The following is a 13,154-nucleotide window of genomic DNA, read 5'->3' on the forward strand; positions in this document are numbered from 1 at the left end:
AAAAACATGCATCACCAGGAGACCTCAGAAGCTGCACGAGACCAAGGATAATATATATAGGACTAGCTTTTGCCGTGAAAGAGACAAAAAGTAGCCTATGTCACTCTCCATCCCTTCAACTATCTCCACGTTTTGCCGTGAAGGACGGACAAACAAACAGACACACACACTTTCCCTTTTATAATATTAGTATGGATTTACAGTCTCCATACTAAGAATCGTACCTCATTTTTTTAGCGCCACCTATTAAATACTATCATAACTACACTGATGAGGCCTACAATTTTTTTTTTTTCAAAATGTGTATTGACGTGATATCGTGATATTATAATAAAGAAGCATGTCATTTGTTCTTATAAAAAATAAAAACACGCAAAAATATTTCGGGAAAATATGATTTGGCCACTTCCAGGCTGTGAAACAGCGCCATCTAGTTTTACATGTCAGGGGTACGCTTTGTTGTATGGGCTTTGTCTGTCCAGTATTATATGTCCTTGACGAGACTTAGCCTTTTTCACAGAAGCCACAGAGGCGATGCATTACTCAAAAGTAGAGATGGGCCGAATATTCGGTAAATATTCGGTAAGTTTTCGGCCGAATAATTCGGTTGCATTGCCGAATATACAAAGTAAATAACTAATGAAGATCTTACGTATTCCATTGGAATAAAAAGAGCTAATTACCTATGCATCAAAATATAAATATAATTGTTTTGTAAAAAAGTTAAATAACCGTAGTTTAAGAGTTGAGAAGAGTACAGGGTTGTTTTAACTAAGTTTTAGTTATCCACCTAATCATAAAAACATAGTTGTAGTGACATAATTATGTAACCATTATCAATCATTTGATAGTTTTAATGAACATCCCCTTTAAAAATATGGCGTAACCGAATGTTCGGTTCGGTAAGATCTGAACCGAATGTTGTTCGTATTCGGCCCGTCTCTACTCAAAAGCAAGAGGTGAAGTGTTGAACTATCGTAAAAGGACTGCAAATATAGTTCAGAAACTTTTGATTTACTAGATTTATGTCCTCATTTCATAAATCTGTTAACTACAAAAAAACAATACCAAGTTCCACCAGTCCAACAACAATGTGAATTTCTTTAGCCTGTTATACAGTTTAACATTACTAAGTAGGCAGGGTAAGATTTCAAAGAAAAAATCAAGTGAAAGGTACAATGAAAATTTATTATGAGTCTACATTCTCCTTTAACCTGGTTCTATAGTTTTCTGTCCTTTTACTGACTTCAGCTTTAACCTCCTTGTCTTTCACTCCCCCCACTATCCTCTCGTACTCCTCACCAATGTCATCCAGGATCTTGTGCAACTCCTCTTCAGTACAAGTCTTCAAATATACACAAATAAGAGTGCTCAGTGGGTTCACAATGTTTCTCGTGTATGCAGTCAACTCTTCTCTATCATCTTGTTCAAAAGTGTTACCATTTTTAGTGTTTTTTAATATCAAACTCACTGCCTTCCACATTCTGTGGCACGGCTTGAAGTATTTACTGGGGTCACAAGTGATTTTCAAAACATTGACTATAGTAATGCTAGAGTCAAGTATATCTATTACATCAGAGTCTATTTCCTTCAGATTTATCAACTTTCTCTCATAGTAGCATAAAGCTTGGTGAATCATGTTAGCAACATCTTCAGCGCATTCTATGTAAATGTCCTGTGACTTGTCGAAGCCTACCAAATTTAGTACAATTTGAAATGTGATGACGAGCACTCTTTCGAGTTCATCTTGCTCACAGGAATCCTTCTGATTCACAATAATCTCGGTGAAACCTGCTACCAAGGACTCGATAGCTTCCTTCTTCAAGAAGTTTGTAAAGAAAAGCAATCTGGTTTTTTCTGTGTTACAATATGAGCACAGTGTATTGAAATTCTCTATTGCTGTCACAAGCAATTCTTTACTTGAAGAATTCTTTAAAATGAAATAAAGAGTACTTGCATAGTCTGTCTTTTGGAAAAGATCCATCAAAGTAGTGACGTGAGCGTCGGGAGCGAGGAACAAACTGGAGTTTACAAGTCGCAGCACTTGTATCAAAACCAGACTGTCATCACTCTTCATGTAATCAAGAAGTAACTCCAAAAACTTCTCCATTTTCATCAGATCTGAGACGACGTTCCTATGGCATGATAAATTTCCTATAATACCGACAATTATCTCAATAAAACGCGGAGATTCTATAACGGGTAAAGCGAAATAGAAGAGTTTTAAGATGTCATGTTTTTCAAGGAATAAAACCACATCCCGCTCAGCAGTCATATCCCACAACGTGCAAAGATCGTCTTCGAAGGATTTTTCCTTGATTTCTTCTTTTAAAGTATCCAAATTTGCTAATTTTAGTAGGATTTTCAAAACAAATCGCTCACTGTAAGCAGTATCACCAATAACGTCTCCCGCGACGAGTTGTTCACTACTCTCCGGCTCCGCTTTTTCTTCTTCATCTTTGGGTGCGTCTTCAGGCTTCATTTTATTACACTACAATAACTGTCTGCGATAATTTCAAAGGTTTGTTTAGGTTCTTTTGTTCTACCTTCAGTTCATTGCACCATAGCTGAACAAGAAGACGAGAACGACGCCACTGTAACTGTCAATGTCAAACTGACACTCCTGATGATTTTTTTTTTTCTTTCGTCCTTCTGGACAGGCTAGGACCATAGGCCATACCGCCTCGTCTTGAGTGCACTGCAAACACAAATAGTGTAAGTGCGATAGGGACGCCCTGCTATTTTATCTATCGCGCGACCATGCTTCCCGTGTTGATGATCTGACATACTAAAAGTGCGTTCCATTATAATAATTTAACGAAAAAACATTTTTTGTTTAATACATGTTACATACATATCATACAATCACGCCTGTTTCCCAGAGGGGTAGGCAGAGATCACGGATTTCCGTTTACTACGATCCTGACAAATCACTTTCGCTTCACACACTTTCATAACGTTACGTTTCTCATACACGCTCGTCGGTTTTTGTATATTTTGTATTCATAAAGTATAATTATTGTTTTAGATTTAATTGCAAATCTTGAAAAATTTTGCGAAGGTTTATCGTCCCATAGAAAATGTTAATTTCGTGCCTTTTTTAGCGACAAGATTTGCTTGACCGTCTACGTCTATGGGATAAAACTAGCCCTTTCTTTTGTGTAAGTTATTTTAAACCCTACTTATTTGATCCATTGCATTGCATTATTAAAATTGTGAGCCAGCAGAACAGTTTTACAAACTGTCGACGACGATGTCGGCTGTCGGCTACTGCGCAGCTGCGCTTACAACAGAATCAAATCAACCGTAGGACACGGTGGGTCAATAAAAAAAAACCGGCCAAGTGCGAGTTCTACTCGCGTTGTAAGGGTTACGCACACTACAAGAAGGGCTTAAGCGCCTCCTTTTTAGTAGGAACTTAAGTAATTTTTGCGAATAATCAATATTTTGAACAAAACGAAACAGAAATGAGTTTAATGTGTAATATTCAAACGCGCTCAAACAATCTCAAGAGATTTGGTAACTCCTTGCAGCGGCAGTAAGTGAAATTCGTAATTTGAGTTTTTTTTCTTTTACGTCCGACTTACGCTTTACTGTAGATTTCTAATAGGTTTTCCTGTAATCTATAGATTGAAAACTATCTCGTGTATTTTTTGAAAATTTTACGCATAGTAGTTTCGGAGATAAGGGGGGGGGATGGTCATTTTTTGCCTATTTTCTTAAATAACTTGAAAATTACCTTACTAAAAATTATTATAAAAATATTTTTGAAATACTTATAAAAACCTCTTTCATTTGATATGTAACAAAATATAGTTCTAGAAACTTTGATTTTTAATTTTCACTTTTACCCCCCAAAAGTGACCAATATAATTAAATTTTCTTAATTTTAATTACATGTTCGTCTTTGGATCACAGGTGTACATATGCATGCCAAATTTCAAGTTAATCGGTTCAGTATTTTCGGAGAAAATTGGCTGTGACGACGGACAGACAGACACACGAGTGATCCTACAAGGGTTCCGTTTTTTCTTTTTGAGGTACGGAACCCTAAAAATGTAGGCAGCTTGAAAAAAAATAGAAATTAAAAAGTGGCAACAACGTAGTACCGTTCCTTTCAAATCAACTTGTAAGAAGACGGGAAAACACTACAACTTCAATGTATAGTAGAACCCGGTTAAAACGATCACGTTTAATACGATTTCCCGCATTATACGCCATTTTACGCCGGTCCCTACAATTTGAGACTTGTTTTCAGACATTTTTTCACGGTTAATACGACTCGCGTCCCCGCTTAATACACCATCTAAAACCACTCACCTTGCATTACTTTACAATAGGAGGTTCTCTGTGCTACCTACATACACTTCGCTCATTATCACTGCTGCGGTGTGGAGTGTCGGTTCTTTAATAATTCTTAATTATTTGTCCCATCTTTGGTTCAGTGATGTCAAAAATAAGAAGAAAAACATTAATGCTCTAAGAAAAAGTAACCATATTAAAAGTTTACGATGAATAATCACAATTTTGTCTCGTTTAATACGATTTCCCGTATAATACGCTTTTTTGGCTGGGTCCCCTCAGAATCGTTTTAAGCGGGTTCTACTGTAGCTACTTTTCAATTTCTACGTACATATCTACTCTATTTTGCCAGGAATACTACCTTTTACCTTACGACTACCGTGTTAGCAACCTACTGAGCTTGCTTTCACGAGTAAGATAAGGGGAAATAGGTTTAATTAAATACTTTAAATTAACAAAATATACGACTAGCCAACAAATCAAATTAATTTATTGAATATTTTTTGATTTGTTCTTTTTTCAAGTAGTCACACTACTATATATAAATTATAAATTGAAATAGATATCATACACGAAAAATAAAACGACAAGGCCCACTGGTGGCTTAGCCGCGTAAGCTGAAGACCCGGGTTCGATTCCCGGCTCGGCCACCAGTGGGCCTTGTCGTTTTTTCTTTCGTGTCTGATATCTATTTCAATTTAACAAAATATGTTAAATTTATGGGTTTCAAGCACTGGAAATAAATACCAAACATTGTTTCAATAATTTATTAAAATTCACCAATAATAATTATAATACACCAAGAAAATAACATTAAAAATACGCAATAATATTATAAATCATTTCACAAAATAAATAATTTTATCACACAAAGTAAGGATAGAAGTTGGATTATATAAATCATTTAATTAATTGTAAGTGCAAGTCAAAACAACACTTATTGTGACTTGATTGTTATCGTAGTCTGTATAAGGGGCAACCCACATACAGGCGACGCACGTCGTAAGACGCTGAAGGGACGCCCGCGCCGCGCCGCCCGAGTGTAATTTAAAACACGTCTCCATGTACTGAACATTGTGTATAGGAAAGACGTAAGACGCGCCCCAAGCGACGCGGCGCCACTCTGCCGCCAACGCGGCGCCACTCTGCCGCCACCGCGGCGCCACTCTGCCGCCACCGCGGCGCCACTCTGCCGCCACCGCGGCGCCAGGCGCTGCGTCTTACGTCTTTTACGACGCGGCCCAGGCGCCCGCTCCACGCCCCACGTCTCTGTGTATTTTACGCCTTTACGGCCTCTTCTGTGCATTTTACAGGCAAATGTCATCGCTTGAAAATTTCTCTAACGAATCTAAAATAAAAATAAGGTACAGTCTGGCAAAAGAGTAGAAATTAAAAAGTGGCAAGATTGTCATGTCTCGTTTTCTCACATAAGAAAGGGATGACACGACAATGTTGCCTCTTTTTTGCCAAGCTGTACTTTCAACAATTAAAGCCAAGTTCTAAAAAATGTGAATAGCGACTCCTCAGTCCAAGCTAAGTTGACACCGATTTTGTTAGGGCATGCACGTTTTAAGTAAACGCCATAATTACATTGAAGTTTGACTTTTAGTATAATTCTTGCCCAAACACTATTAAATGTAGGGAAAATGTGTATATTAACGATAAGCTTTCGAGCAGACAGCTTACCCTGTCAGACCTCTACTTATAACTTAAAATGAATTGAAATATATAATATATGCATATGGAACAAAAATTAACCCAGGTAATACATTTCTGGCCAATATAAAAAAAAAAATGTGTCTCGCCTGCAATGTTCTGACAAAAACACAATTTTATTGTATTTATGTCCATAACTAGACCCATTTCATAAATATAAGGTAATGCCCAATCCATCCACAGTATTTTAGCTATCATATAACTCGTTGGTTCGCAATACATTAATGTCAGAAGTGGGATCGAGTATAATAAATCAACCACGAGATCATTCACGCCTACAAAATAACAATATTTAAGTAGAATATTAGTTATTTGGGTATATCAGCTGTCAGAAGTACAAAGAACTTGGAAATACGTTCAGAAAAGTCCACAAAAGTTATCATATTGGGCATCTGTTTCGGACACTCAGAATGAAAATAATTATGACGATTTTTAAATACAATTTTGAATTATCAGTAGAAGTAAAATAAATCACGACCCTTTGGACCTTTCAGAACGGAATATTATTCCTTAAAATTATACAAATAGTTAATTAAAGTTTAAATCACTACCCTAAAAGGAAAACAGTTCAGGTACACTGTTCCGGTAAACGATTATTATTAAAAAAAATACTTATCGCTAAATCAAACCATAAAGCCTGTTGCCTATTTCACAAAAGTGACATTGACACTTGATACTAACAATTCTGTGCCTATTTATTTCTGGGTTGATAAGGGCCACTTGCACCGCCCGCTTAACTCAAGGTTAGTGGGTTGTCAACTGTCAAATTCCAAATTAAAATAATGGGTTAACCTCGGGTTAACCCTTTATTTTTGGTGGTGAAAATGATTATTACTCAGCGTTAATATTTCTTTGTTAAACAGGCTAATGATAGAAAATGGTATGATTTAGCGATGTGTATTATTTACTATCCTTCTTAAATATAATATAACTGTAAATACTGGAAATAAAGATGAGTATCAGACAGAATGTTTGATTAGAAAACGTGCAATCCAAATAAAATAATAAACAAAATAAATACGTGTATAGTTTTACTAAGAGTAGCATTGGCTTAAAACAAGACAAATAGTTTTAAAAAATAATTTGCGTATATACAAGCATTTTCTTATTTTTAATTATGTACATAATTAAATTTATGATTATATACATCGATAGTATCAACGCTAAAGGACGCAAATTCATTTCACTAGTATATTCCTCTTTAAAATTCCTAAGTACCGAAAATACGCAGTAAAACATTATAATAATACCTAATACCGAAAAACTTAGATATACCGTAAAACGGAAACGCACGAACGTGTCAGATATAGTACAAGATTAGTTTACATTGACTGAACTAAGAAATACGTTACAGAAATAAATCACCATTTTGGACAAATACTATTCCATCTTTTTATAATGATACTAAACATACACAAATATCTATGTGAACAACTGAACAAGTGCTACCAGTGATGTCTCTGTTCGTAGTTGCGTACTTATTGTTAATATTTATTATAATTAATAATAAACAAAATCCAGTCAGAACGGTAAAATATCTTAAATATAACGTTACAATTCATTAATTACACTTTAGTAGCAATATGGTATTATAAAAGTATTGATTTATTAAAATTGATTATGATGCAAGTGAAAATTGGTTATATTTATTGAGGATTTAAAAAGGAAGATATCTTATAACAATTCATTGGATTGGAATTTAAATAATTCAAACTTAACTTTAAATTAAAGAGCTACTGATAGTAGAACACTTGTAAAGCCTAAGTTACTAGCTATAGGTATCGCTCCGTCCATTATGCGGTAACCTTGGCTCAAAGAGGTACCAAGAAATAAAATAAATATATTATCTGATGCCGTGTGTGTAAAATCGTGCTATAAATTAGAAAACGTACTGTGGGTACGTTTTTTCTTAAGAGTCAACCAATTATTATTTCCGTGAACAATATTAGTCTCACTTTTAGTAGACCAAGTAACAGTGCCGAATAACTGACAGTCTGTGGACTTTAGACTTCACAACTCCTCTACCATCAATAACTCAAATAAACTCACTAAAACACGTAACTATTAAAATAAAACATATGCAACATCACCAAAAGAAGACAGTGCAGGAAGAACAAAACCGCGGAAGGTAATATCCTCATATCTAGGTGTCAATCAGGGACCTTCATCTCCGCCCATAGAGGGCAGTAGGGTGAAGCCGGACCGCCCCACGACCAACCTCTAGGGATCGCGAGGTGGCTGAGGCCAGACTTGATAGCTCCTGAGTGGCCGTTGAAGATGGACTTGTCTATGGTGCCGGGGGAGACAATGCAGGTTTGGCCGGTGTGCTTGTTGTCTATGGTGGTGGAGAGACCTTCGTCTAGGAGCGGCTCGCAACTGTCGAGAGCTGGAATGAGAGAAGTTAATAAGATTATAAAAAATGGAATGGAACTGCGCTTAAATGTTAACTGGACCTTGACACGACATTTCCAAGAACTAAGGGTCACCTCAAACATATTCGACTAAAAATCGCTCGTTAGTATGAACAAAGAGGATCGAGTATTATAATCTATCTATAGAGTTACTGTCGAAGTAAAATGTGTAATCACAGTGCATAGACTGCCATCTCTTGACACAGGCTTAAAACTTTTGAACCTCAGTTTTGACAATTTGGCCCATATTCTTAGCTTGTATTAGCGCCATCTAGCTGAGCGTACCCCAAAGGTGTAATGCCATCTAGGCCACGGTACCTTTTTCTGTATGGTACTGAGGTACGTTTTTTTCTTAAACTTTATCTGTCTATTCGGAGTTATATATGTCTTTGGTATGAACATGGATGTGTTCAGCGAAGACGACGCGTAATTCACACTAACGAGCGATTCCGCGTCGATAAGTTTGGGAAAGTCTTAAGTGTCGCATTCATAGTCATGTTTTTCAGAATAGATGACGTTACGTCTTCTGAGAACATTTTATAAAATTTAATTACTTTAGTGCCACTTGCACCAACGAAAATGGAGGGTTAACCCACCATTTTATATGGAATTTGACAGATGACAGCCCACTAACCCTGGGTTAAGTGATTGGTGTAAGTGGGCCTTTAGTTACCCCCTTTAACGGGCAAGACTCAAAAAAATCGTGAGTTCAAACCTCATCGCCATCCTATAGTACAAAAAATTCTCTACAAGAAAAAAATACAAAAAGATAGTCATACAGGGTGGTCTTTTTTGAGACCGGTGCCCTATAAAGGGTTAAATGAATTTGTTTGGCACTATTTGATAAATGTTTTATAAAACGCGGCAAATATGTATCCATACTAATATTATAAATGGGAAAGTGTGTGTGTGTCTGTTTGTTTGTCCGTCTTTCACGGCAAAACGGAGCGACGAATTGACGTGATTTTTTAAGTGGAAATATTTGAGAGGATGGAGAGTGACATAGGCTACTTTTTGTCTCTTTCTAACGCGAGCGAAGCCGAGGGCAAAAGCTAGTATACAATAAAAATGTAATATCCAAATTAATAATCTCATATATATAATTATACATATATGGGAATATTAACAAAAGAAGATATTTTAACTAGTTATAGATACTATATATAAATATATATTTATTTACTATATATATTGTTATATATTCTTTATATTTGATGTACCTTTTATTCCAATTTTATTTTATTATTTTTGTTTTCGTCTCTTTTATATTTTTATGGGCTTTCCTATAAACTGTTGTACTAAGTGCTATATTTGTCTACCATTCTTCATCACATTTCACCTACTCAAAGGTTAGCTGGAAGAAATCCCTTAAAGGGATAAGTTCGCCTTTGTACTGTCTATCCTGTGTCATATTTGTGTTTTGTGTTTTGTACAATAAAGAGTTTATACATACATACCACATATATATGTTCACCGTGACGAGAGATAGGTATCACATGATGTCAGAACTGACGCGGTATATGTACCTACTCGAATATCTTTTAATAGAAATATAAGACTTTGCACTTTACGCAACGTTACACTAAGTACTAGTTGTTTGTCATGTTCAAGAAAATATTTTCCTCAATAATAAGTTATGTAAGGAAAACCTGTTATTATTTTGTAATTAGGTAACCTGAGAACAAGGTTGGTAACGCAAAACATCATTGTCACTATTAAAATTAAGTTAAGTGTTAAATAGTTCGATAAATACGTAATTAAATCGATTTAATGGGAAATAAGCGCTCTTATTTATTATAGTTATTATTATAGATATCATACGAGAATCATCAGCAACAAAGATGCAAAAGAGTGCATACTATTTTATAATAGACTAGCTTTTGCCCGCGGCTTCGCTCGCATTGGAAAGAGAAAAAAAAGTAGCCTATGTCACTCTCCATCCCTTCAACTATCTCCACCTAAAAAATCACGTCGATACGTAGCTCCGTTTTGACGCGAAAGACGGACAAACAAACAGACACACACACTTTTCCATTTATAATATTAGTATGGAAGGTTGTCTATTGTTTGCCCGACAGTCATTTAACATATTCATTTGCCCGAATCTAACTTGCCTGAATTTCATTTGCCCGAATGATTTGTTTACCATAAAAATCATATGACATACTCGTTGTTTATCCGAATATTACCTTCCATAATCATACAATGCCATACTATTTGTTAGCCATATTATTAAGTGCAATAATATGGTTTCATAGAATATTCAATCGCCATAAGCAATTATTGCCATATTAATTGTTGCCCATATTATTAACTAACCCAACCTACTTTCTGATAGCAGTTTCATTTTCCAGGAGTCACAGTTCTAACCTAACCTAACCTACTTTTCCAGCAGTTTCATTCTCCAGGGGGTCACAGTTCTAACCTAACCTACTTTCTGATAGCAGTTTCATTTTCCAGGGGGTCGCAGTTCTAACCTAACCTAACCTACTGTCTGATAGTATTTTCATTTTCCGGGGGGTCACAGTTCTAACCTAACCTAACCTACTTTTCAAGCAGTTTCCTTTTCCAGAGGTTCACAGTTCTAACCTAACCTACTTTCTGATAGCAGTTTCATTTTCCAGGGGGTCACAGTTCTAACCTAACCTAACCTACTTTCTGATAGCAGTTTCATTCTCTAGTCCTTCTAGTACCTATTATAGTAGTTTTCGATTCTGCCAAAGCACATTATGGAAATTGACTTTTCTGGACGCTAATTTGTATGACAAATGATGGTATGGAATGTGGTAATTACGGATTTCGATGATTCTGACAAATGACATTATGGAAACTGACTTTATGGGAAACAAAGTTTCTGGCACTAGATTAATATAGTAAACAATGATTATGGCATAAGATGTTATGAGAAACAATATTATGATTGTTGAATAGGATGGCAAATAAAATTATGGCAAATGAAATTCTGGCAAATGGGGGTATCCCAGTATGGAAGTATGGATTACAATTTTCATACTCCGTCTTTACTGTATACAATCAAAGAGGATCGAGTATTATAGAGAGTTACTGTCAAAGTAAAATGTGTAATCACAGTGCATAGACTGCATCTCTCGACACAAGCTTAAAACTTTTGAACCTCAGTTTTGACAACTTGGCCCAAATTGTTAGCTTGATACGTGTTAAAATGTCAAATATTAATATTAATGAGCACAGATAGGCTAGACTCTAGGGCTTTGAGGTACGTTTTTTTCTTAGACTTTATTCGTCTATACGGAGTTATATATGTCTTTGATACAATGTAAGATACTAAATACTCCAAACCACGCAAAATGTGGGTGGAAATAAATTAATAAATTTTCGAGTTTTTGAAATTTTGTTTTTGCGTCATGCATTCTGCATCAAACCGTCTGTTCCTGATTTTACATTGAATTTTCTGTGTGACGTTGACGCGTGTTAACTGGCCTTAAGCCACATCTACAATGTATAGCTACTGTTAGACGTATTTTTGCATATTATCACTAGTAGCAGCAGACAGCGTGTATCGCGCTCTCAAACTGATAACATATAATGGCAATGCATCAATATTGTGCAACCTCTGACTACTCTGTGTGTGACTACTCTGACAAGAGTACACGACTAAGAAGAAGAAGGTATTTAAACGTTACTCCGTCACACAATCTATTAGCATAGCACCTCTGACCTCTAAATAAAACCCTAAAAATGTGTAAGTGCAGGGATATCAAACAATGAAATGGCTTTGTTGACTATATGTAGATAGCTACATGAAGCAAAAACAAAAAATGAACTAAATAAAATAAATAAATAAATATTGGGGACACCTTAGGGACCGTCCACACTCAAGAAACGCATGTCCGCCTACGCGGAACGGACGTCAGCGCCACGCCGCCTGAATGTAATTTAAAAAACGTCTCCTCAGTACATTTTGTATAGGAAAGACGTAAGGTACCGACCACACCAGAGCGTCGCGTGTCTCGGGGCGCGCAACGGACGTCCGCGCCACGCCGCCTGTACCTAAGACGCGCCGCCTGGGGCGCGCCAAGCGACGACCCTTGCGCGTCCTTCCTGTACAAAATGTACTGAGGAGACGTTTTTTAAATTACATTCAGGCGGCGTGACGCTGACGTCCGTTCCGCGTCGGCGGACATGCGTCTCTTGAGTGTGGACGATCCCTTACACATATTAACTTAGCCCCAAACTAAGCAAAGCTTGTACTATGGGTGCTAAGCGACGATATACATACTTAAATAGATAAGTACTTATATACATAAAAAATATCATCCATGACTCAGGAACAAATATCTGTGCTCATCACACAAATATATACCCTTACTAAGAAACAGATAGTTGGTTTAATTGTAAAGAAAATGCTTTCCCGTCATATTTTTTGAGCTTGAGAACCTACCCTTTACTATGCCCGATGGATATTATAAACTACGAGTAGCTAGCCTAGAGCTATTTACGCGTGAAGAGCGGGCATACAGAGATATTGTCTCCTCTACAATATTAGATGGGATATTGAAACAAAGCATAATATAGTCATAGTCTGTAACAAGGTCCACAGGTCACTACTTGTTTATATACTAGCGGTTTATTACTAATGGCACTATTAATTGCGCTCTCGGACAAAGGAGATATTAAACAATGATCATGAACAAGTGGGTTGAGAGATTGGAGCAGTTGTTTACACACAATCGCTGAAATAGGTTC

General features: G+C 36.4%; 2 protein-coding genes across 2 annotated transcripts in view; both read right to left on the bottom strand.

Annotated features, from left to right (window-relative positions):
* Nucleotides 1–1,169: 1,169 nt before the first annotated feature.
* Nucleotides 1,170–2,609, bottom strand: LOC125226823. The gene has a single exon (XM_048130936.1). It carries the CDS (start codon nt 2,480–2,482, stop codon nt 1,190–1,192), a length of 1,293 nt encoding a protein of 430 aa, XP_047986893.1. The 5' UTR covers nt 2,483–2,609; the 3' UTR covers nt 1,170–1,189.
* A 4,753-nt stretch (nt 2,610–7,362) lies between these two features.
* The window catches only part of LOC125226822 (endonuclease/exonuclease/phosphatase family domain-containing protein 1-like), a 68,756-nt gene continuing 62,964 nt past the window's right edge, over nt 7,363–13,154 (bottom strand). Inside the window, exon 6 of the mRNA XM_048130935.1 lies at nt 7,363–8,404. Coding sequence (XP_047986892.1) covers nt 8,169–8,404 — 236 coding nt within the window. The 3' untranslated portion in view covers nt 7,363–8,168. The remainder of the gene's footprint in view (nt 8,405–13,154) is intronic.

This window comes from Leguminivora glycinivorella, chromosome 6, assembly GCF_023078275.1.
Source record: "Leguminivora glycinivorella isolate SPB_JAAS2020 chromosome 6, LegGlyc_1.1, whole genome shotgun sequence".
NCBI classification, from domain to species: Eukaryota; Metazoa; Arthropoda; class Insecta; order Lepidoptera; family Tortricidae; genus Leguminivora; species Leguminivora glycinivorella.